Here is a 27683-nt window from a genome sequence, read left to right on the forward strand (position 1 = left end):
CCTGTATTATACTCCAGAGCTGCACTCACTATTCTGCTGGTGCAGTCACTGTGTACATACATTACATTACTGATCCTGAGTTACTTCCTGTATTATACTCCAGAGCTGCGCTCACTATTCTGCTGGTGCAGTCACTGTGTACATACATTACATTACTGATCCTGTACTGATCCTGAGTTACATCCTGTATTATACTCCAGAGCTGCACTCACTATTCTGCTGGTGGAGTTACTGTGTACATACATTACATTACTGATGCTGAGTTACACCCTGTATTATACTCCAGAGCTGCACTCACTATTCTGCTGGTGCAGTCACTGTGTACATACATTACATTACTGATCCTGAGTTACATCCTGTATTATACTCCAGAGCTGCACTCACTATTCTGCTGGTGCAGTCACTGTGTACATACATTACATTACTGATCCTGAGTTACATCCTGTATTATACTCCAGAGCTGCGCTCACTATTCTGCTGGTGCAGTCACTGTGTACATACATTACATTACTGATCCTGAGTTACATCCTGTATTATACTCCAGAGCTGCACTCACTATTCTGCTGGTGCAGTCACTGTGTACATACATTACATTACTGATCCTGAGTTACATCCTGTATTATACTCCAGAGCTGCACTCACTATTCTGCTGGTGTAGTCACTGTGTACATACATTACATTACTGATCCTGAGTTACATCCTGTATTATACTCCAGAGCTGCACTCACTATTCTGCTGGTGCAGTCACTGTGTACATACATTACATTACTGATCCTGAGTTACATCCTGTATTATACTCCAGAGCTGCGCTCACTATTCTGCTGGTGCAGTCACTGTGTACATGCATTACATTACTGATCCCGAGTTACATCCTGTATTATACTCCAGAGCTGTGCTCACTATTCTGCTGGTGCAGTCACTGTGTACATACATTACATTACTGATCCTGAGTTACATCCTGTATTATACTCCAGAGCTGCGCTCACTATTCTGCTGGTGCAGTCACTGTGTACATACATTGCATTACTGATCCTGAGTTACATCCTGTATTATACTCCAGAGCTGCACTCACTATTCTGCTGGTGGAGTCACTGTGTACATACATTACATTACTGATCCTGAGTTACATCCTGTATTATACTCCAGAGCTGCACTCACTATTCTGCTGGTGGAGTCACTGTGTACATACATTACATTACTGATCCTGAGTTACATCCTGTATTATACTCCAGAGCTGCACTCACTATTCTGCTGGAGCAGTCACTGTGTACATACATTACATTACTGATCCTGAGTTACATCCTGTATTATCCTCCAGAGCTGCACTCACTATTCTGCTGGTGCAGTCACTGTGTACATACATTACATTACTGATCCTGAGTTACATCCTGTATTATACTCCAGAGCTGCACTCACTATTCTGCTAGTGGAGTCACTGTGTACATACATTACATTACTGATCCTGAGTTACCTCCTGTATTATACTCCAGAGCTGCACTCACTATTCTGCTGGTGCAGTCACTGTGTACATTACATTACTGATCCTGAGTTACTTCCTGTATTATACTCCAGAGCTGCACTCACTATTCTGCTGGTGCAGTCACTGTGTACATACATTACATTACTGATCCTGAGTTACATCCTGAATTATACTCCAGAGCTGCACTCACTATTCTGCTGGTGCAGTCACTGTGTACATACATTACATTACTGATCCTGAGTTACCTCCTGTATTATACTCCAGAGCTGCACTCACTATTCTGCTGGTGCAGTCACTGTGTACATACATTACATTACTGATCCTGAGTTACATCCTGAATTATACTCCAGAGCTGCACTCACTATTCTGCTGGTGCAGTCACTGTGTACATACATTACATTACTGATGCTGAGTTACATCCTGTATTATACTCCAGAGCTGCGCTCACTATTCTGCTGGTGCAGTCACTGTGCACATACATTACATTACTGATCCTGAGTTACATCCTGTATTATACTCCAGAGCTGCACTCACTATTCTGCTGGTGCAGTCACTGTGTACATACATTACATTACTGATCCTGAGTTACATCCTGAATTATACTCCAGAGCTGCACTCACTATTCTGCTGGTGCAGTCACTGTGTACATACATTACATTACTGATCCTGAGTTACTTCCTGTATTATACTCCAGAGCTGCACTCACTATTCTGCTGGTGCAGTCACTGTGTACATACATTACATTACTGATCCTGAGTTACATCCTGAATTATACTCCAGAGCTGCACTCACTATTCTGCTGGTGCAGTCACTGTGTACATACATTACATTACTGATCCTGAGTTACATCCTGTATTATACTCCAGAGCTGCGCTCACTATTCTGCTGGTGCAGTCACTGTGCACATACATTACATTACTGATCCTGAGTTACATCCTGTATTATACTCCAGAGCTGCACTCACTATTCTGCTGGTGCAGTCACTGTGTACATACATTATATTACTGATCCTGAGTTACATCCTGTATTATCCTCCAGAGCTGTGCTCACTATTCTGCTGGTGCAGTCACTGTGTACATACATTACATTACTGATCCTGAGTTACCTCCTATATTATACTCCAGAGCTGCACTCACTATTCTGCTGGTGTAGTCACTGTGTACATACATTACATTACTTATCCTGCGTTACATCCTGTATTATACTCCAGATCTGCACTCACTATTCTGCTGGTGCAGTCACTGTGTACCTACATTACATTACTGATCCTGTACTGATCCTGAGTTACATCCTGTATTATACTCCAGAGCTGCACTCATTATTCTGCTGGTGCAGTCACTGTGTACATACATTACATTACTGATCCTGTACTGATCCTGAGTTACATCCTGTATTATACTCCAGAGCTGCACTGACTATTCTGCTGGTGCAGTCACTGTGTACATACATTACATTACTGATCCTGAGTTATATCCTGTATTATACTCCAGAGCTGCACTCACTCTTCTGCTGGTGCAGTCACTGTGTACATACATTACACTACTGATCCTGAGTTACATCCTGTATTATACTCCAGAGCTGCACTCACTATTCTGCTGGTGCAGTCACTGTGTACATACATTACATTACTGATCCTGAGTTACTTCCTGTATTATACTCCAGAGCTGCACTCACTATTCTGCTGGTGGAGTCACTGTGTACATACATTACATTACTGATGCTGAGTTACACCCTGTATTATACTCCAGAGCTGCACTCACTATCCTGCTGGTGCAGTCACTGTGTACATACATTACATTACTGATCCTGAGTTACATCCTGTATTATACTCCAGAGCTGCACTCACTATTCTGCTGGTGCAGTCACTGTGTACATACATTACATTACTGATCCTGAGTTACATCCTGTATTATACTCCAGAGCTGCGCTCACTATTCTGCTGGTGCAGTCACTGTGTACATACATTACATTACTGATCCTGAGTTACATCCTGTATTATACTCCAGAGCTGCACTCACTATTCTGCTGGTGCAGTCACTGTGTACATACATTACATTACTGATCCTGAGTTACATCCTGTATTATACTCCAGAGCTGCACTCACTATTCTGCTGGTGTAGTCACTGTGTACATACATTACATTACTGATCCTGAGCTACATACTGTATTATACTCCAGAGCTGCACTCACTATTCTGCTGGTTGAGTCACTGTGTACATACATTACATTACTGATCCTGAGTTACATCCTGTATTATACTCCAGAGCTGCACTCACTATTCTGCTGGTGCAGTCACTGTGTACATACATTACATTACTGATCCTGAGTTACATCCTGTATTATACTCCAGAGCTGCACTCACTATTCTGCTGGTGCAGTCACTGTGTACATACATTACATTACTGATCCTGAGTTACTTCCTGTATTATACTCCAGAGCTGCACTCACTATTCTGCTGGTGCAGTCACTGTGTACATACATTACATTACTGATCCTGAGTTACATCCTGTATTATACTCCAGAGCTGCACTCACTATTCTGCTGGTGCAGTCACTGTGTACATACATTACTGATCCTGAGTTACATCCTGTATTATACTCCAGAGCTGCATTCACTATTCTGCTGGTGGAGTCACTGTGTACATACATTACATTACTGATCCTGAGTTACATCCTGTATTATACCCCAGAGCTGCACTCACTATTCTGCTGGTGGAGTCACTGTGTACATACATTACATTACTGATCCTGAGTTACATCCTGTATTATACTCCAGAGCTGCACTCACTATTCTGCTGGTGGAGTCACTGTGTACATACATTACATTACTGATCCTGAGTTACATCCTGTATTATACTCCAGAGCTGCACTCACTATTCTGCTGGTGGAGTCACTGTGTACATACATTACATTACTGATCCTGAGTTACATCCTGTATTATACCCCAGAGCTGCACTCACTATTCTGCTGGTGGAGTCACTGTGTACATACATTACATTACTGATCCTGAGTTACATCCTGTATTATACTCCAGAGCTGCACTCACTATTCTGCTGGTGGAGTCACTGTGTACATACATTACATTACTGATCCTGAGTTACATCCTGTATTATACCCCAGAGCTGCACTCACTATTCTGCTGGTGGAGTCACTGTGTACATACATTACATTACTGATCCTGAGTTACATCCTGTATTATACTCCAGAGCTGCACTCACTATTCTGCTGGTGCAGTCACTGTGTACATACATTACTGATCCTGAGTTACATCCTGTATTATACTCCAGAGCTGCACTCACTATTCTGCTGGTGGAGTCACTGTGTACATACATTACATTACTGATCCTGAGTTACATACTGTATTATACTCCAGAGCTGCACTCACTATTCTGCTGGTGTAGTCACTGTGTACATACATTATATTACTGATCCTGAGTTACATCCTGTATTATACTCCAGAGCTGCACTCACTATTCTGCTGGAGCAGTCACTGTGTACATACATTACATTACTGTTACTGAGTTACTTCCTGTATTATACTCCAGAGCTGCACTCACTATTCTGCTGGTGCAGTCACTGTGTACATACATTACATTACTGATCCTGAGTTACATCCTGTATTATACTCCAGAGCTGCACTCACTATTCTGCTGGTGCAGTCACTGTGTACATACATTACATTACTGATCCTGAGTTACCTCCTGTATTATACTCCAGAGCTGCGCTCACTATTCTGCTGGTGCAGTCACTGTGTACATACATTACATTACTGATCCTGAGTTACATGCTGTATTATACTCCAGAGCTGCACTCACTATTCTGCTGGTGCAGTCACTGTGTACATACATTTCATTACTGATCCTGAGTTACATCCTGTATTATACTCCAGAGCTGCACTCACTATTCTGCTGGTGCAGTCACTGTGTACATACATTACATTACTGATCCTGAGTTACTTCCTGTATTATACTCCAGAGCTGCACTCACTATTCTGCTGGTGCAGTCACTGTGTACATACATTACATTACTTATCCTGAGTTACATCCTGTGTTATACTCCAGAGCTGCACTCACTTTTCTGCTGGTGCAATCACTGTGTACATACATTACATTACTGATCCTGAGTTACATCCTGTATTATACCCCAGAGCTGCACTCACTATTCTGCTGGTGCAGTCACTGTGTACATACATTACATTACTGATCCTGAGTTACATCCTGTATTATACTCCAGAGCTGCACTCACTATTCTGCTGGAGCAGTCACTGTGTACATACATTACATTACTGTTCCTGAGTTACTTCCTGTATTATACTCCAGAGCTGCACTCACTATTCTGCTGGTGCAGTCACTGTGTACATACATTACATTACTGATCCTGAGTTACCTCCTGTATTATACTCCAGAGCTGCACTCACTATTCTGCTGGTGCAGTCACTGTGTACATACATTACATTACTGATCCTGAGTTACATCCTGTATTATACTCCAGAGCTGCACTCACTATTCTGCTGGTGGAGTCACTGTGTACATACATTACTGATCCTGAGTTACATCCTGTATTATACTCCAGAGCTGCACTCACTATTCTGCTGGTGCAGTCACTGTGTACATACATTACATTACTGATCCTGAGTTACATCCTGTATTATACTCCAGAGCTGCACTCACTATTCTGCTGGTGCAGTCACTGTGTACATACATTACATTACTGATCCTGAGTTACATCCTGTATTATACTCCAGAGCTGCACTCACTATTCTGCTGGTGCAGTCACTGTGTACATACATTACATTACTGATCCTGAGTTACTTCCTGTATTATACTCCAGAGCTGCACTCACTATTCTGCTGGTGCAGTCACTGTGTACATACATTACATTACTGATCCTGAGTTACCTCCTGTATTATACTCCAGAGCTGCACTCACTATTCTGCTGGTGCAGTCACTGTGTACATACATTACATTACTGATCCTGAGTTACCTCCTCTATTATACTCCAGAGCTGCACTCAATATTCTGCTGGTGCAGTCACTGTGTACATACATTACATTACTGATCCTGAGTTACCTCCTGTATTATACTCCAGAGCTGCACTCACTATTCTGCTGGTGCAGTCACTGTGTACATATATTACATTACTGATCCTGAGTTACCTCCTGTATTATACTCCAGAGCTGCACTCAATATTCTGCTGGTGCAGTCACTGTGTACATACATTACATTACTGATCCTGAGTTACCTCCTGTATTATACTCCAGAGCTGCACTCACTATTCTGCTGGTGCTGTCACTGTGTACATACATTACATTACTGATCCTGAGTTACATCCTGTATTATACTCCAGAGCCGCACTCACTATTCTGCTGGTGCAGTCACTGTGTACATACATTACATTACTGATCCTGAGTTACATCCTGTATTATCCTCCAGAGCTGCACTCACTATTCTGCTGGTGCAGTCACTGTGTACATACATTGCATTACTTATCCTGAGTTACATCCTGTGTTATACTCCAGAGCTGCACTCACTATTCTGCTGGTGCAGTCACTGTGTACATACATTACATTACTGATCCTGAGTTACATCCTGTATTATACTCCAGAGCTGCACTCACTATTCTGCTGGTGCAGTCACTGTGTACATACATTACATTACTGATCCTGAGTTACATCCTGTATTATACTCCAGAGCTGCGCTCACTATTCTGCTGGTGCAGTCACTGTGTACATACATTACATTACTGATCCTGAGTTACATGCTGTATTATACTCCAGAGCTGCACTCACTATTCTGCTGGTGCAGTCACTGTGTACATACATTTCATTACTGATCCTGAGTTACATCCTGTATTATACTCCAGAGCTGCACTCACTATTCTGCTGGTGCAGTCACTGTGTACATACATTACATTACTGATCCTGAGTTACATCCTGTATTATACTCCAGAGCTGCACTCACTATTCTGCTGGTGCAGTCACTGTGTACATACATTACTTTACTGATCCTGAGTTACATCCTGTATTATACTCCAGAGCTGCACTCACTATTCTGCTGGTGCAGTCACTGTGTACATACATTACATTACTGATCCTGAGTTACATCCTGTATTATACTCCAGAGCTGCAATCACTATTCTGCTGGTGCAGTCACTGTGTACATACATTACATTACTGATCCTGAGTTACATCCTGTATTATACTCCAGAGCTGCATTCACTATTCTGCTGGTGTAGTCACTGTGTACATACATTACATTACTGATCCTGAGTTACCTCCTGTATTATACTCCAGAGCTGCACTCACTATTCTGCTGGTGCAGTCACTGTGTACATACATTACATTACTGATCCTGAGTTACCTCCTGTATTATACTCCAGAGCTGCACTCACTATTCTGCTGGTGCAGTCACTGTGTACATACATTACATTACTGATCCTGAGTTACCTCCTGTATTATACTCCAGAGCTGCACTCACTATTCTGCTGGTGCAGTCACTGTGTACATACATTACATTACTGATCCTGAGTTACCTCCTGTATTATACTCCAGAGCTGCACTCACTATTCTGCTGGTGCAGTCACTGTGTACATACATTACATTACTGATCCTGAGTTACCTCCTGTATTATACTCCAGAGCTGCGCTCACTATTCTGCTGGTGCAGTCACTGTGTACATACATTACATTACTGATCCTGAGTTACCTCCTGTATTATACCCCAGAGCTGCACTCACTATTCTGCTGGTGCAGTCACTGTGTACATACATTACATTACTGATCCTGAGTTACCTCCTGTATTATACTCCAGAGCTGCGCTCACTATTCTGCTGGTGCAGTCACTGTGTACATACATTACATTACTGATCCTGAGTTACCTCCTGTATTATACCCCAGAGCTGCACTCACTATTCTCCTGGTGCAATCACTGTGTACAGACATTACATTACTGATCCTGAGTTACATCCTGTATTATACTCCAGAGCTGCACTCACTATTCTGCTGGTGCAGTCACTGTGTACATACATTACATTACTGATCCTGAGTTACATCCTGTATTATACTCCAGAGCTGCACTCACTATTCTGCTGGTGCAGTCACTGTGTACATACATTACATTACTGATCCTGAGTTACATCCTGTATTATACCCCAGAGCTGCGCTCACTATTCTGCTGGTGCAGTCACTGTGTACATACATTACATTACTGATCCTGAGTTACCTCCTGTATTATACTCCAGAGCTGCACTCACTATTCTGCTGGTGCTGTCACTGTGTACATACATTACATTACTGATCCTGAGTTACATCCTGTATTATACTCCAGAGCCGCACTCACTATTCTGCTGGTGCAGTCACTGTGTACATACATTACATTACTGATCCTGAGTTACATCCTGTATTATCCTCCAGAGCTGCACTCACTATTCTGCTGGTGCAGTCACTGTGTACATACATTGCATTACTTATCCTGAGTTACATCCTGTGTTATACTCCAGAGCTGCACTCACTATTCTGCTGGTGCAGTCACTGTGTACATACATTACATTACTGATCCTGAGTTACATCCTGTATTATACTCCAGAGCTGCACTCACTATTCTGCTGGTGCAGTCACTGTGTACATACATTACATTACTGATCCTGAGTTACATCCTGTATTATACTCCAGAGCTGCGCTCACTATTCTGCTGGTGCAGTCACTGTGTACATACATTACATTACTGATCCTGAGTTACATGCTGTATTATACTCCAGAGCTGCACTCACTATTCTGCTGGTGCAGTCACTGTGTACATACATTTCATTACTGATCCTGAGTTACATCCTGTATTATACTCCAGAGCTGCACTCACTATTCTGCTGGTGCAGTCACTGTGTACATACATTACATTACTGATCCTGAGTTACATCCTGTATTATACTCCAGAGCTGCACTCACTATTCTGCTGGTGCAGTCACTGTGTACATACATTACTTTACTGATCCTGAGTTACATCCTGTATTATACTCCAGAGCTGCACTCACTATTCTGCTGGTGCAGTCACTGTGTACATACATTACATTACTGATCCTGAGTTACATCCTGTATTATACTCCAGAGCTGCAATCACTATTCTGCTGGTGCAGTCACTGTGTACATACATTACATTACTGATCCTGAGTTACATCCTGTATTATACTCCAGAGCTGCATTCACTATTCTGCTGGTGTAGTCACTGTGTACATACATTACATTACTGATCCTGAGTTACCTCCTGTATTATACTCCAGAGCTGCACTCACTATTCTGCTGGTGCAGTCACTGTGTACATACATTACATTACTGATCCTGAGTTACCTCCTGTATTATACTCCAGAGCTGCACTCACTATTCTGCTGGTGCAGTCACTGTGTACATACATTACATTACTGATCCTGAGTTACCTCCTGTATTATACTCCAGAGCTGCACTCACTATTCTGCTGGTGCAGTCACTGTGTACATACATTACATTACTGATCCTGAGTTACCTCCTGTATTATACTCCAGAGCTGCACTCACTATTCTGCTGGTGCAGTCACTGTGTACATACATTACATTACTGATCCTGAGTTACCTCCTGTATTATACTCCAGAGCTGCGCTCACTATTCTGCTGGTGCAGTCACTGTGTACATACATTACATTACTGATCCTGAGTTACCTCCTGTATTATACCCCAGAGCTGCACTCACTATTCTGCTGGTGCAGTCACTGTGTACATACATTACATTACTGATCCTGAGTTACCTCCTGTATTATACTCCAGAGCTGCGCTCACTATTCTGCTGGTGCAGTCACTGTGTACATACATTACATTACTGATCCTGAGTTACCTCCTGTATTATACCCCAGAGCTGCACTCACTATTCTCCTGGTGCAATCACTGTGTACAGACATTACATTACTGATCCTGAGTTACATCCTGTATTATACTCCAGAGCTGCACTCACTATTCTGCTGGTGCAGTCACTGTGTACATACATTACATTACTGATCCTGAGTTACATCCTGTATTATACTCCAGAGCTGCACTCACTATTCTGCTGGTGCAGTCACTGTGTACATACATTACATTACTGATCCTGAGTTACATCCTGTATTATACCCCAGAGCTGCGCTCACTATTCTGCTGGTGCAGTCACTGTGTACATACATTACATTACTGATCCTGAGTTACCTCCTGTATTATACTCCAGAGCTGCACTCACTATTCTGCTGGTGCAGTCACTGTGTACATACATTACATTACTGATCCTGAGTTACATCCTGTATTATACTCCGGAGCTGCACTCACTATTCTGCTGGTGCAGTCACTGTGTACATACATTACATTACTGTTCCTGAGTTACTTCCTGTATTATACTCCAGAGCTGCACTCACTATTCTGCTGGTGCAGTCACTGTGTACATACATTACATTACTGATCCTGAGTTACATCCTGTATTATACTCCAGAGCTGCACTCACTATTCTGCTGGTGCAGTCACTGTGTACATACATTACATTACTGATCCTGAGTTACATCCTGTATTATACCCCAGAGCTGCGCTCACTATTCTGCTGGTGCAGTCACTGTGTACATGCATTACATTACTGATCCTGAGTTACATCCTGTATTATACTCCAGAGCTGCACTCACTATTCTGCTGGTGCAGTCACTGTGTACATACATTACATTACTGATCCTGAGTTACCTCCTGTATTATACTCCAGAGCTGCACTCACTATTCTGCTGGTGCAGTCACTGTGTACAAACATTACATTACTGATCCTGAGTTACCTCCTGTATTATACTCCAGAGCTGCACTCACTATTCTGCTGGTGCAGTCACTGTGTACATACATTACATTACTGATCCTGAGTTACATCCTGTATTATACTCCAGAGCTGCACTCACTATTCTGCTGGTGCAGTCACTGTGTACATACATTACATTACTGATCCTGAGTTACATCCTGTATTATACTCCAGAGCTGCACTCACTATTCTGCTGGTGCAGTCACTGTGTACATACATTACATTACTGATCCTGAGTTACCTCCTGTATTATACTCCAGAGCTGCACTCACTATTCTGCTGGTGCAGTCACTGTGTACAAACATTACATTACTGATCCTGAGTTACCTCCTGTATTATACTCCAGAGCTGCACTCACTATTCTGCTGGTGCAGTCACTGTGTACATACATTACATTACTGATCCTGAGTTACCTCCTGTATTATACTCCAGAGCTGCGCTCGCTATTCTGTTGGTGCAGTCACTGTGTACATACATTACATTACTGATCCTGAGTTACCTCCTGTATTATACTCCAGAGCTGCACTCACTATTCTGTTGGTGCAGTCACTGTGTACATACATTACATTACTGATCCTGAGTTACCTCCTGTATTATACTCCAGAGCTGCACTCACTATTCTGTTGGTGCAGTCACTGTGTACATACATTACATTACTGATCCTGAGTTACCTCCTGTATTATACTCCAGAGCTGCACTCACTATTCTGTTGGTGCAGTCACTGTGTACATACATTACATTACTGATCCTGAGTTACCTCCTGTATTATACTCCAGAGCTGCACTCACTATTCTGCTGGTGCAGTCACTGTGTACATACATTACATTACTGATCCTGAGTTACATCCGGTATTATACCCAGAGCTGCACTCACTATTCTGCTGGTACAGTCACTGTGTAAATACATTACATTACTGATCCTGAGTTACATCCTGTATTATACTCCAGAGCTGCACTCACTATTCTGCTGGTGCAGTCACTGTGTACATACATTACATTACTGATCCTGAGTTACTTCCTGTATTATACTCCAGAGCTGCACTCACTATTCTGCTGGTGCAGTCACTGTGTACATACATTACATTACTGATCCTGAGTTACATCCTGTATTATACTCCAGAGCTGCACTCACTATTCTGCTGGTGCAGTCACTGTGTACATACATTACATTACTGATCCTGAGTTACCTCCTGTATTATACTCCAGAGCTGCACTCACTAGGAGTGTGAGCTTTGATTTGATCATACTCCGCTCTCTTCTCTCTGATGATTCTTACTTGGAAGTCCTGTGGTTTGTTGGACAGTTGTCTTTTGGGGGCACTCTTCCTCCTCCTGACCCCCGGAATAGGGGCGACAGCTGTGGATTTCTTGGGAAGGCTGGGCTGCTCTGATCCTGGCATAAGGGATGTAGTTTCTCCCTCATCTCCGGTGCCAGCTTGGTCTTCTGTGTCCTCCTCCATGGTTGTGTCTAGTAAGAAAGTAGATTTTCCAACCAATACATTTTATAAGCATTCAATACAACAGTAAATGCACAAATGTATATGTAATTACTACATGTGAGCACCGGAGGGCACTGTTCATTTCAATATTACAAGATCAAAAGAATTATCAGCCACACATAAGTAATTACTATTTTTCACCACTGGAGGTCACTGTTCATTTGCAATTCAGCCAGACACATGTAATTATTATTTCTGACCACTAGAGGGTAATGCTCATTTACAAGATTCAGAAGAATACGCAGCAACACTGGTAGAAACAGTTTTTGTCCCGGGGAATAAATCAGGGTCCCAGTTATCAATATAGTGAAACTCCGGCACAGGAGGGATAAGAAAACAATTCATCTCATTCAATTTCCACATTTTATTTGATCCGGCAGTGTAAGAAGCAGATATTGCCCAACGTTTCCATCCACTAACAGGTCTTTATCAAGAATATCTGTTATATGGATATAAATACATTAAAATAATGGGAGTATGAAAAGTAAAAATAATTAATGAAAGAGTCTATATTCATATACAGTACAGAGCAAAAGATTGGACACACCTTCTCATTTAAAGATTTTTCTGTATTTTCATGACTATGAAAATTGTACATTCACACTGAAGGCATCAAAACTATGAATTAACACATGTGGAATTATATACTTAACAAAAAAGTGTGAAACAACTGAAAATATGTCTTATATTCTAGGTTCTTCACAGTAGCCACTAGTGTTGAGCGATACCTTCCGATATCGGGAAATATCGGATCGGATTGGATCGGACCGATACCGAAAAAGTATCGGATATCGCCGATTCCGATACCGGAAACCAATGCAAGTCAATGGGACATAAATATCGGAATTAAAATAAACCCTTTCTTTCCTTGTAGGTTATTTCTACATGAAGGAAAACAACTAAGAATAATGTAGAATGTATTGGGGGAGGTGGGGGAGACAATAAAGGCATAGAGGTTTAGCCCAGTCAAATGGAATAGCAGGAATTAATATTTTTTTATTATGTTCTGAGTTACGGAAATATTAACTATGTTAAGTATTTTTATATTTTGTCAGATATTTATGTTTCACTACTTCCATGCTCTTCACCTTCTTTTTTACTTCTCCCACACTTTCTCCTTCATCATCCTCAGCATCTTTTTCATCCACTTCTTCTTCACCTTCTTCTTCTTCACCTTCTTCGTATTATTCTTTTTTTTACATTCTTCATATTCTACTTCTTCATCTTCTTCATATTCTTCTTCTTCATCATATTCTTATTTGTGACAGGCATTCCTGTAGTTGTTATCTATAAAAGGTTGGACATTACACCTTTCGTTCTGCCCGTCACAAAAGATTTACAACAGGATTTGTCCGCGTTCAGTTTGGCCTGCAGCAGCAGGTCTTTTCCAGGGGCACCACGAGGAGGAACGGACTCACCCCCATACACTGCTTAGTCATCTTCTGCTTATAATTTAGATATTATCTTTTGCTCTGATTTTTAGTCTTATGCTTAATGTTCTTCCGCTTTTTGTTCTGCAGCTTCTTGTATTTCTGCTTCTTGGTTTTCTGTCTCTTGTTTTTCTGTATCTTGGTGCTTGTCTTCTCTTCTTTGTCTTCTTGGTCAACTTCTTCAGGGTCATCTTCTTGGTCTTCTTCGGGGTGGTCTTCAGGGTCGTCGTCTTCGGGGGTCCTCGTCTTCGGGGTCCTCGTCTTCTTCGGGTTGGTCTTCTGGGTCCTCGTCTTCGGGGTCCTCGTCTTCTTCGGGGTGGTCTTCAGGGTCCTCGTCTTCTTCGGGGTGGTCTTCAGGGTCCTCGTCTTCTTCGGGGTGGTCTTCAGGGTCCTCGTCTTCAGGGTCATTGTCTTCGGGGTCCTCGTCTTCTTAGGGTTGGTCTTCAGGGTCCTCGTCTTCAGGGTCCTCGTCAGGGAGATCCAGAGTGATTACCAAGAACCATTTCAAAAAGCTTGAACTTGGAAATGTAGCAGAAGGTACAAGAAAGCTGAGGAACTACCGAGGACCAGCTGACGGTACTGGAACCCGGATGGATAGCAGAAGGTACAAGAGCCAATGGAACTACCGAGGACCAGCTGACGGTACTGGAACTCGGTTACTAAGCAGGAGGTACCTGTGCCAGAAAGCACTACCAAGGACCAGCAGACGTTGGTGGAACTTGGATACCGAGAAGGAGGCACCTAATCCAAAGGCACTGCCGAGAACCAGCTGACGGTACTGGAACCCGGATGGGTAGCAGAAGGTACCCATGTAAAAAAAAAGTTCAAGGCCGCGAGCCGGCCGCAGTTACCAAAACCCACAGTCCTACAGAGGGTGCTTGTCCTATTGGCACTATGGAACCAGCCTTCATTGCCAGATCCCGCAGCCCACATAACAGTCACCTAAACTGCAGGCACCATAGAGTCGGCTAACCCGACCGCAACACGACAGGACAACGCATTGGAGGCAAAGTGACGTTGACACTACCCGGAAACAGCTGGCGTGCTGGAACCAGGCTGGGCAGGAGGGAGTACCCGTGCCAAAGACACTGCCGAGAACCAGCTGACGGTACTGGAACCCGGATGGGTAGCAGAAGATACAAGAGCAAATGGAACTACCGAGGACCAGCTGACGGTACTGGAACCCGGATGGGTAGCAGAAGGTACAAGAGCCAATGGAACTACCGAGGACCAGCTGATGTTACTGGAACTCGGTTACTAAGCAGGAGGTACCTGTGCCAGAAAGCACTACCAAGGACCAGCAGACGTTGGTGGAACTTGGATACCGAGAAGGAGGCACCTAATCCAAAGGCACTGCCGAGAACCAGCTGACGGTACTGGAACCCGGATGGGTAGCAGAAGGTACCCATGTAAAAAAAAAGTTCAAGGCCGCGAGCCGGCCGCAGTTACCAAAACCCACAGTCCTACAGAGGGTGCTTGTCCTATTGGCACTATGGAACCAGCCTTCATTGCCAGATCCCGCAGCCCACATAGGAGTCACCTAAACTGCAGGCACCATAGAGTCGGCTAACCCGACCGCAACACGACAGGACAACGCATTGGAGGCAAAGTGACGTTGACACTACCCGGAAACAGCTGGCGTGCTGGAACCAGGCTGGGCAGGAGGGAGTACCCGTGCCAAAGACACTGCCGAGAACCAGCTGACGGTACTGGAACCCGGATGGGTAGCAGAAGATACAAGAGCAAATGGAACTACCGAGGACCAGCTGACGGTACTGGAACCCGGATGGGTAGCAGAAGGTACAAGAGCCAATGGAACTACCGAGGACCAGCTGATGTTACTGGAACTCGGTTACTAAGCAGGAGGTACCTGTGCCAGAAAGCACTACCAAGGACCAGCAGACGTTGGTGGAACTTGGATACCGAGAAGGAGGCACCTAATCCAAAGGCACTGCCGAGAACCAGCTGACGGTACTGGAACCCGGATGGGTAGCAGAAGATACAAGAGCAAATGGAACTACCGAGGACCAGCTGACGGTACTGGAACCCGGATGGGTAGCAGAAGATACAAGAGCAAATGGAACTACCGAGGACCAGCTGACGGTACTGGAACCCGGATGGGTAGCAGAAGGTACAAGAGCCAATGGAACTACCGAGGACCAGCTGATGTTACTGGAACTCGGTTACTAAGCAGGAGGTACCTGTGCCAGAAAGCACTACCAAGGACCAGCAGACGTTGGTGGAACTTGGATACCGAGAAGGAGGCACCTAATCCAAAGGCACTGCCGAGAACCAGCTGACGGTACTGGAACCCGGATGGGTAGCAGAAGATACAAGAGCAAATGGAACTACCGAGGACCAGCTGACGGTACTGGAACCCGGATGGGTAGCAGAAGGTACAAGAGCCAATGGAACTACCGAGGACCAGCTGATGTTACTGGAACTCGGTTACTAAGCAGGAGGTACCTGTGCCAGAAAGCACTACCAAGGACCAGCAGACGTTGGTGGAACTTGGATACCGAGAAGGAGGCACCTAATCCAAAGGCACTGCCGAGAACCAGCTGACGGTACTGGAACCCGGATGGGTAGCAGAAGATACAAGAGCAAATGGAACTACCGAGGACCAGCTGACGGTACTGGAACCCGGATGGGTAGCAGAAGATACAAGAGCAAATGGAACTACCGAGGACCAGCTGACGGTACTGGAACCCGGATGGGTAGCAGAAGGTACAAGAGCCAATGGAACTACCGAGGACCAGCTGATGTTACTGGAACTCGGTTACTAAGCAGGAGGTACCTGTGCCAGAAAGCACTACCAAGGACCAGCAGACGTTGGTGGAACTTGGATACCGAGAAGGAGGCACCTAATCCAAAGGCACTGCCGAGAACCAGCTGACGGTACTGGAACCCGGATGGGTAGCAGAAGATACAAGAGCAAATGGAACTACCGAGGACCAGCTGACGGTACTGGAACCCGGATGGGTAGCAGAAGGTACAAGAGCCAATGGAACTACCGAGGACCAGCTGATGTTACTGGAACTCGGTTACTAAGCAGGAGGTACCTGTGCCAGAAAGCACTTCCAAGGACCAGCAGACGTTGGTGGAACTTGGATACCGAGAAGGAGGCACCTAATCCAAAGGCACTGCCGAGAACCAGCTGACGGTACTGGAACCCGGATGGGTAGCAGAAGGTACCCATGTAAAAAAAAAGTTCAAGGCCGCGAGCCGGCCGCAGTTACCAAAACCCACAGTCCTACAGAGGGTGCTTGTCCTATTGGCACTATGGAACCAGCCTTCATTGCCAGATCCCGCAGCCCACATAGGAGTCACCTAAACTGCAGGCACCATAGAGTCGGCTAACCCGACCGCAACACGACAGGACAACGCATTGGAGGCAAAGTGACGTTGACACTACCCGGAAACAGCTGGCGTGCTGGAACCAGGCTGGGCAGGAGGGAGTACCCGTGCCAAAGACACTGCCGAGAACCAGCTGACGGTACTGGAACCCGGATGGGTAGCAGAAGGTACAAGAGCCAATGGAACTGCCGAGAACCAGCTGGCGGTGCTGGAGCCCAGGGTAAATACTAAAAACAGAAGAGCCAGAGGTGTATTTGGAGGAGGTTTTAAATCCGTACTACAGTGGATGTGGACAAAGCAGGAGAATTTGCCGGACACACAGCTGGGGATCAGCTGACGTTACTGAATCCCAATAACACTGGAGCAAGCGTTGACTGTGCAGACGGCACTTCTGAGCAGCAACTAGCGGTATTGGAGCCCAGGGTAAATACTAAAAACGGAGGAGCCAGAGGTGTAATTGGAGCAAGTTTTAAATAAGTAGCACAGTGAATATGGACAGAGCAGGAGAAATTGCCGTGAACACAGCAGGGGAACAGCTGACGTTACCGAACCCCAATAACACCGCAGCAAGTGTTGACTGTGCAGACGGCACTTCCGAGCGCCAACTGGCGGTGTTGGAGCCCAGGGTAAATACTAAAAACGGAGGAGCCAGAGGTGTAATTGGAGCAAGTTTTAAATAAGTAGCACAGTGAATATGGACAGAGCAGGAGAAATTGCCGTGAACACAGCAGGGGAACAGCTGACGTTACCGAACCCCAATAACACCGCAGCAAGTGTTGACTGTGCAGACGGCACTTCCGAGCGCCAACTGGCGGTGCTGGAGCCCAGGGATAAGAATGAAAACAGAGGAGCCAGAGGAGTAATTGGAGCAACTTTAAAATGTGTAGTACAGTGGATGTGGACAAATCAGGAGAAATTGCCGTCCGCACAGCAGGAGAACAGCTGACGTTACTGAACCCCAATAACACGGCAGCAAGTGTTGACTGTGCAGACGGCACTTCCGAGCGCCAACTGGCGGTGTTGGAGCTCAGGGATTACAGTTCAGGTGGTAGAAACATGAACAGAACAGGAGACCTGGATACTGTTGCCAACCAATTATTTATTCTGGAAGAGGACTGGCAAATTCATGAGAGATCCAGGCCTTGTTCATTTTGAGAAAAGTAAGCCGGTCAACGTTATCGGAGGATAGTCGCATGCGACGGTCTGTTAGTACACCACCTGCGGCACTAAAGACGCGTTCCGATAATACACTAGCAGCAGGGCAAGCTAGCACCTCCAGTGCATACTGACTAAGCTCTGGCCATGTATCCAGCTTACAGACCCAAAACTTGAAGGGAGAAGAGCCGTCTGGGAGTACACTAAGAGGGCAAGACATGTAGTCTGTCACCATCTGACGGAAACGTTGCCTCCTGCTGACTGGAGCTGTCTGTGATGGTGTAGACATTTGTGGCGGCGGGGACACAAAACTTTGCCACATTTCGGCCATACTGGTCTTGCCTTGTGCTGAGGCGCTGCTTCTGCTCCCTCTTTGTGCAGAGCTTCCTCCACTGCCTCGACGCACTGAGCTGCTTTGTAAAGCACTAGCAGCACTGCTCTCGGTTGGAATGGAGAACATGATGGAATGCACCAGTGCGTCTTGGTACTCCCGCATTTTACGCTCCCGGTTCAATGGTGTTATGAGGCTTTGTAAGTTGTCCCGGTAGCGAGGATCTAGGAGGGTGGACACCCAATAATCAGCCGTGTTGAGAATGTGGGCGATGCGGCGGTCGTTTCTGAGGCACTGCAGCATGAAATCAACCATGTGCTGCAGACTGCCAACTGGCCAAGAAACGCTGTCCCCTGCTTGAGGCGTGATCTCTGCCTGCTCTGCATCACCCCACCCTCGCTCTAGATACTGACTACTAGAGCATTGTGTACCTCCCTCCTCTGGACAGATGTCTTCCTCATCCATTGACTCCTCCTCATCCTCCTCACAAAGTGTCCCCTGCCTAGGCCTTTGTGAGGAACCACGTTGCGCAGACTGTAGAGAAGCAGATGGCATTTGTGACTCCTCATCCTCCACCTCTTCCAAAACCTCGTCCCTTAGTGCTTGCAGTGTTTTTTCAAGCAGGCAGATAAGGGGGATAGTCATGCTGACTAGTGCATCATCTGCACTCGCCATCCGCGTGGAATAATCGAAGGCACGCAAAACGTGGCAAATGTCCTTCATAGAGGCCCACTCAGTGGTGGTGAAGTGTGAACGGCGCGCACTGCGACTTGTTTGCGCCTGCTGCAGCTGGTACTCCATTACTGCTGCCTGCTGCTCACACAACCTCTCCAACATATGTAACGTTGAATTCCACCTGGTGGGTAGGTCACATATGATGCGATGTTCCGGAAGACATAATCGGCGCTGCAGAGCTGCAATGCGTGATCTTGCATTGCTGGAACGCCGCAAGTGAGCGCACTCTATGCGGACCTTGTGAAGCAGTGCATCAAGATCCGGATAGTCCCTCAAAAAACTCTGCACGACCAAGTTGAGCACATGTGCCAGACATGGGATGTGAGTGAGGTTGCCTAGGCCCAGAGCTGCCACCAGATTTCGGCCATTGTCACACACTACCATGCCTGGCTGGAGATTCGCTGGCACAAACCACACGTCACTCTGCTGCTTGATGGCATTCCAGAGCTCCTGCGCTGTGTGGCTTCGATTCCCCAAAGAAATTAATTTTAATACGGCCTGTTGACGTTTGGCCACGGCTGTGCTCATATCGGTCATCATAACAGGTAACCGTTCACGGGTCGATGTGGAGGTAGACCGTGACGGCTCCTGCAGCGCTGATTCAGAGGAACTGGAGTATGAGGAGGAGTCAATGTGTACAGACTGGATTCCTGCAATCCTTGGAGTTGGCAGAACACGTACAGCGCCACTCTCAAGATCTGTACCCGGCTCCACAACATTTACCCAATGGGCAGTGAGGGAAAGGTATCGTCCCTGTCCATGCTTACTGGTCCACGCATCAGTGGTCAGGTGGACCTTGCTACTGACGGCGTTTTGTAGCGCATGTTTAATTTTTCCCTCCACATGATGTTGCAGGGCAGGGACGGCTTGCCTGCTGAAATAAAAGCGGCTGGGCACGTTGTATTGTGGGACTGCCAATGCCATAAAGTTACGGAATGTGTCAGTCTCCACCAGCCTGAATGATAGCATTTCAAGGGCCAGTAGTTTAGCAATGCCAGCATTCAGAGCCTGTGCTCGGGGGTGGTTTGCCGAGTATGGGCGCCTTTTCTCCCATGCCTGTGCTAACGATGGCTGTAGACTGGCCTGGGAGTGTGAGGATGACTGGGAAAGTGGTGCTGTGGGTGGAATTACACTGTGTCTCTGTACAACAGTGCCAGAGATTCTTCCATGGCGATCCTGTGAGGAAGCCGAACCAGCTGTGTGTGAGCTGGAGGAAGAGGCTACAACACGAGCTGAAGAGGTGGTAGGTGGCGCTGTAGGTTGGCCTAGGTCTTCAGTGTGTTTGTGTAACTCCACCACGTGCTTGGTCCGCACATGTTTCCACATATTTGTGGTATTGAGGTTGCTGACACTTTTCCCTCTTTTCACCTTCTGATTACACAGCTTGCATTTGACAAAGCAAATGTCATCTGCAACTGTGTCAAAAAAGGACCAGGCACTGCAAGTCTTGGGAGCGCCCGCTTTGGATTTTGGAAGAGCCATGCTCCTAATGGGTGCCGAAGTGGAGGCTACAGGCAACCAAGTCTGCCCCCTCCCTCTCCCTCCTTTTTGGGCCGTTCGGGGAATCTCTTCCTCAGAGCTGCTCCCACCACCTTCCTGTCCCTCACGCCATGATGGGTCAAGGACCTCATCATCTACACCACCCTCTTCAAACAACTGCTTCTCCTGGGTAGTCTCGACAGCACAGTACGCACCAGAAAGTGGCACCTGAGTCTCATCATCAGATGCGTACTGAGGTGTGCTGCTGACCATAGGCACTGGCCCACCCGCCTCTTCAGATTCAGAGAGACAAAACGGTTGCGCATCACTGCATACTACCTCTTCTTCAAATTCTCGAATTCTGCTTGGCTGGCCCCCTCTTTCCAAGCCAAGAGATTCAGAGAACAGAAGTAGAGATGGCTCCTGTCCAGGGCTCTCTGACTGCCTGGGCAATTTGGCAGGTGGTGAAGAGACAGATGGGTGCTCTTCAGTGCTCAGGACCTGAGAGGATCTGGAACTAATTGAAGTCGATTAGTTAGCTGCCATCCATCCGACAACGGCTTCAATTTGGTCCTCGCGCAGCAGTGGGGTACGGCTAGCTCCTACAAAGCTGCGCATAAAGGACTGTTCCCTGGTAAAACTGGGGGATGCTGAGTCACTGGTGCCCGCAGCAGGCACAGAATCCCCACGTCCTCTCCCTGCAGGCACAGAATCCTCACGTCCTCTCCCTGCAGAAACTCCACGCCCACGCCCACGACCACGACCACATGCCTTACTCCCTGCCTTCTTCATCTTGGTAGACTGATAAAGATAGGCAGAAAAGTACTAAGGGCTTAGTGTGCTTATTCCTGAACAGCTGCTAACAGGTATAAGAAACACTAATTTTATAAAGTGTGGACTAGACTTTAATATGAGCTAATGTGGCCTACACAACTGTAAAGTGGAGTGTTTGGTGAACTTTATTTAGGTTTTTTTTGTCACAAAAAGACACTGGATGTGCCTAAAGATGTAATAACGATAGTATCACAAACTTTTTGTAGCTATTACAATGTAGGAAGGTAACCTACAATGCAATAGATGAGGCTGCAAAAAATAGGCTAATACTAATCTGGCTGGGGCTGCAGGGCCCAATGCTGCAGAAAGGCTCCTCTAACTACTCCTATATAGTGTGTTTGGAACCAATTTAGCTGAATACAGATGGAACCACCACACTAATAGGAGATATCAGGAAAAATTATGAATTGGCAAAAAAGGACAATGTATGAGGCAGTGACACACACTGAGTGCACTACAACCAGACGTGGTTGAAGCACACACTACAGGGTGAGCTGCACTCACACACACAGACCTTGCAGATAGCGGTGAACAGCACAGGGAACTGTGCACTAGCACTGCAAGGCACAGTGATTTAGAAAGTAGCTTGGGTAAAGCAGTATAGAGCAAATAGGTAGCTAAAACTGTCCCTCAGAACAACAGCGTCCTATCCCTAACTGAATTCACAGCAGAGTGAGCTCAAAATGGCGGCGGTGGCTTTTATAGTGCATCATGACATCATTTCAGCAGCCAATCACAGCCATGCCATTAGTTAAGATGCCTACATGCCTAACAGGATGTGCCCACACTTCTTAGGATCCTCATTGGCTGAATAAAATGAAAATGTCTCATTGCATTATGGGAACTTCCGATTCCGGTATACGATATTGCAATAGTATCGGAATTAAGTATCGGAATTCCGATACCGCGAATATCGGCCGATACCCGATATTTCAGTATCGGAATGCTCAACACTAGTAGCCACCTTTTGCTTTGATGACTGCTTTGCACACTCTTGGCATTCTCTTGATGAGCTTCAAGAGGTAGTCACCGGAAATGGTCTTCCAACAATCTTGAAGGAGTTCCCAGAGATGCTTAGCACTTGTTGGCCCTTTGGCCTTCACTCTGCGGTCCAGCTCACCCCAAACCATCTCGATTGGGTTCAGGTCTGGTGACTGTGGAGGCCAGGTCATCTGGTGTAGCCCCCCATCACTCTCCTTCTTGGTCAAATAGCCCTTACACAGCCTGGAGGTGTTTGGGGTCATTGTCCTGTTGAAAAATAAATGATGGTCCAACTAAACGCAATCCGTATGGAATAGCATGCCGCTGCAAGATGCTGTGGTAGCCATGCTGGTTCAGTATGCCTTCAATTTTGAATAAATCCCCAACAGTGTCTCCAGCAAAGCACCCCCACACCATCACACCTCCTCCTCCATGCTTCACGGTGGGAACCAGGCATGTAGAGTCCATCCGTTCACCTTTTCTGCGTTGCACAAAGACACGGTGGTTGGAACCAAGTATCTCAATTTTGGACTCATCAGACCAAAGCACAGATTTCCACTGGTCTAATGTCCATTCCTTGTGTTCTTTAGCCCAAACAAGTCTCTTCTGCTTGTTGCCTGTCCTTAGCAGTGGTTTCCTAGCAGCTATTTTACCATGAAGGCCTGCTGCACAAAGTCTCCTCTTAACAGTTGTTGTAGAGATGTGTCTGCTGCTAGAACTCTGTGTGGCATTGACCTGGTCTCTAATCTGAGCTGCTGTTAACCTGCGACTTCTGAGGCTGGTGACTCGGATAAACTTATCCTCAGAAGCAGAGGTGACTCTTGATCTTCCTTTCCTGGGGCGGTCCTCATGTGAGCCAGTTTCTTTGTAGCGCTTGATGGTTTTTGCAACTGCACTTGCGGACACTTTCAAAGTTTGCCCAATTTTTCGCACTGACTGACCTTCATTTCTTAAAGTAATGATGGCCACTCGTTTTTCTTTACTTAGCTGCTTCTTTCTTGCCATAATACAAATTCTAACAGTCTATTCAGTAGGACTATCAGCTGTGTATCCACCAGACTTCTGCACAACACAACTGATGGTCCCAACCCCATTTATAAGGCAAGAAATCCCACTTATTAAACCTGACAGGGCACACCTGTGAAGTGAAAACCATTTCCGGTGACTACCACTTGAAGCTCATCAAGAGAATGCCAAGAGTGTGCAAAGCAGTCATCAAAGCAAAAGGTGGCTACTTTGAAGAACCAAGAATATAAGACATATTTTCAGTTGTTTCACACTTTTTTGTTAAGTATATAATTCCACATGTGTTAATTCATAGTTTTGATGCCTTCAGTGTGAATGTACAATTTTCATAGTCATGAAAATACAGAAAAATCTTTAAATGAGAAGGTGTGTCCAAACTTTTGGTCTGTACTGTATATATAATTATACACATAAGCATAACAATCGGCTATGGTATACAAGTACTGTATCCGCATTGTATGAATGGGTACAAGAGAATATGTAGTGCGTATAGAAAATGAGGAGACGGGCAACAATCAATAGCTGGTAAATAAATCAGTAAATAGTGGTGGAAGATGAAAATGTTTGTTGAATACATGTTCTTCGTAAAGACTTTTTCATAAGTCAAAATGTTTCACAATATCCGCTTCTTGCACTTTTTATTTACAATCAACCATTAATCATGTAATTACTACTACATTACTCAGTCTGTGTCCATCAGCTTAAGTGTCCATGAGCTGAAGTGTCTGAAATTTGAATTAATCCTGAATAATATGATGCATGCAGACTGTACCTTACCGGCCACCACCGCACTCTAATCAGCATCTGTTTATCCATTCCTCTTACAGGTACGTCACCCAGCTTTTCCCTTGCTGAATTCCATGCTGTCTTCCCTATACCGTTCTGTTCCAATTCTCTAATGGTACGTCACCCAGCTTTTCCCATGCTGAATTCCATGCAGATTTCTCTATATTTCTCTACCCCTATGTCCCACTGGTATGTGACCCAGCCACCCCCCACTTTCATTTATGGCCTTGTTTACTCTGTGTTGAGCATCCAGCATCTGGTTCACTCTAATCAGCTGATCAAGATGAGCACAGACCACTCCCATCTGCTTCACAGCTCAATGCATTCTGTAGCCCATATATTGAGAACTAGGAGTCTGTGTCAGACTTCAGTCTGTGTCCATCAGCTTAAGTGTCCATTAGTTGAAGTGTCTGAAATTTGAATTAATCCTGAATAGAACCTGAAGGGAACTGAAGGTAACTGGATACTAAGTTACAGTAAACAATGTTTGTCTTTGTTTTCACTCTCACCCCCTTAATCCTTCACTTCTTACAACCACCCCTAATCCCTACACCTAGTAATGAGCTCTTCATCTCTCCCTCCATTCTCCCCACCCATCTCGCCTCCTCCTCAGAGCTATTCCTCAACATACAATCCTTTGTCTCCAAACACAGACAGCCACCTCATGCCCTCTCCTGCTCCCACCTAATAACGCTTTCTCTGCTCCTCCTTACTGCCGACGACATCTCTCCAAATCCTGGCCCTCCTCACCACATCCCTACATTCACTTCCACCTCCTACCCCCGATCTATCCCAAACTCTCGTAACCCTTCTAACCTTATACCCATCCGCCCAGCCCCCGCTTCCCCAGTTCCACTAACAGGAGCTCTGTGGAACGCTCGCTCCATCTGCAATAAACTTACCTACATTCACGATCTCTTCATCACTAACAAGCTTTCCTTCCTCGGCATCACTGAAACCTGGCTCACCCCCTCCGACATGGCCTCTCCTGCTGCACTTTCGTATGGCGGACTCCACCTCTCCCATACCCCCCGCCCCACCGGCAAGCACAGTGGAGGAATAGGTTTCCTCCTCTCAGAAAAGTGCTCCTTCACCCATATCCCACTGCCACCCTCAATTACTCTCCCCTCTTTTAAAGTGCACTGCGTGCGCATCTACTCCCCCTCCATCCTCCCACTGGCTGTCATTTACTGCCCCCCAGGATCAACCACCACTTTCTTTGACCACTTCACCACCTAGCTACTTCACTTCCTCTCCGTTGACATCCCCACTATCCTCATAGGCGACTTTAACATCCCCATTGACACTTCCCTTTCAGCTGCCTCTAAGCTTCTATCCCTCACTTCCTCCTTTGGTCTTACTCAGTGGTCTTCCACACCCACCCACAAAGACGGCCACACACTTGACCTCATCTTCACCCGCCTCTGTTCCCTATCTAACCTCTCTAACTCACCTCTCCCTCTCTCTGACCACAACCTACTTACATTCTCTTCTCTCTCCTCCCCGGGGCAACAATCCCCACTCCACAAACTTGCATACCCTCGTAGAAACCTCAAACACCTTGACCTACACTCTCTCTCTGAATTCCTCCTCCCTCTTACAGACATTAGTTCCTTACATGATGCAGATGCTGCTGCCACTTTATACAACACCACAACAGCTGCAGCTCTCGATTCGGTCGCCCCCCTCACGCATACCAAGGCTCGCACAATCAACAGACAACCCTGGCACACCAGCCTACCTAAAGAACTGCGACGGGCCTCCAGGGTTGCTGAACGTAGATGGAAAAGGTCCCACTCCCATGAGCACTTCTTCGCATTCAAACAGTCCCTCACTACCTTCAAGTCCACACTCACTGCAGCAAAACAAACATACTTCGCATCTCTCATATCCTCCCTGTCTCACAACCCCAAACAACTATTCAACACCTTCAATTCTCTCCTCCGTCCCCCAGTGCCTCCTCCCTCTCCTCTTATTTCAGCCGAAGACTTTGCATCATTCTTCAAGCAGAAGATTGACACCATCAGACAAAGTTTTTGCCTAAAGCCCCCACAGCCCCCCCCCCCACACCTGCTCAACCCTCTTCCTCCAAAACCACATTCTCCACCATATCTGAAGATCAACTTTCCTCCTTACTCTCCAAATCACACCTCACCACCTGTAAACTTGACCCAATCCCGTCCCACCTCATCTCAAACCTTACCACCATCTTCATCCCAGCCCTAGCCCACCTCATCAACCTGTCACTAACAACCGGTGTCTTCCCCTCATGCATCAAACATGTCTCAATCACATCCATCCTCAAAAAGCCCTCCCTTGACCCATCCTCTGTGTCTAGCTATCGCCCCATATCACTTCTCCCCTATGCCTCAAAACTACTGGAACAACATGTCCATTCTGAGCTGTCCTCCCACCTCTCCTCCTGCTCTCTCTTTGACCGCCTACAATCTGGTTTCCGACCGCACCATTCTACTGAAACTGCACTGACTAAAGTCACCAACGACGTACTAACCGCCAAATCCAAGCGACACTACTCCATCCTCCTCCTTCTGGACCTGTCATCTGCCTTTGACACAGTGGACCATTCCCTCTTACTACAAACTCTCTCATCTATCGGCAACACAGACTTGGCCCTATCCTGGATCTCCTCATACCTAACAGACCGGACATTCAGTGTCTCCCACTCACACACCACCTCCTCATCTCACCCCTATGTGTCGGTGTCCCCCAAGGTTCAGTTCTAGGACCTCTGCTCTTCTCCATCTACACCTTCGGCC

General features: G+C 45.9%; 1 protein-coding gene across 8 annotated transcripts in view; it reads right to left on the reverse strand.

Annotated features, from left to right (window-relative positions):
* Positions 1-27683, reverse strand: part of DYSF (dysferlin) — a 680318-nt gene that overhangs the window by 427488 nt on the left and 225147 nt on the right. For all 8 annotated transcript variants that reach the window (XM_073649582.1, XM_073649538.1, XM_073649547.1 and 5 more), the window contains exon 6: positions 12571-12761. In XM_073649582.1, coding sequence (XP_073505683.1) covers positions 12571-12761 — 191 coding nt within the window. The remainder of the gene's footprint in view (positions 1-12570; positions 12762-27683) is intronic.

This window comes from Phyllobates terribilis, unplaced genomic scaffold, assembly GCF_046119375.1.
Source record: "Phyllobates terribilis strain yellow unplaced genomic scaffold, ASM4611937v1 Scaffold_1__5_contigs__length_1240528914, whole genome shotgun sequence".
Classification (NCBI taxonomy): domain Eukaryota; kingdom Metazoa; phylum Chordata; class Amphibia; order Anura; family Dendrobatidae; genus Phyllobates; species Phyllobates terribilis.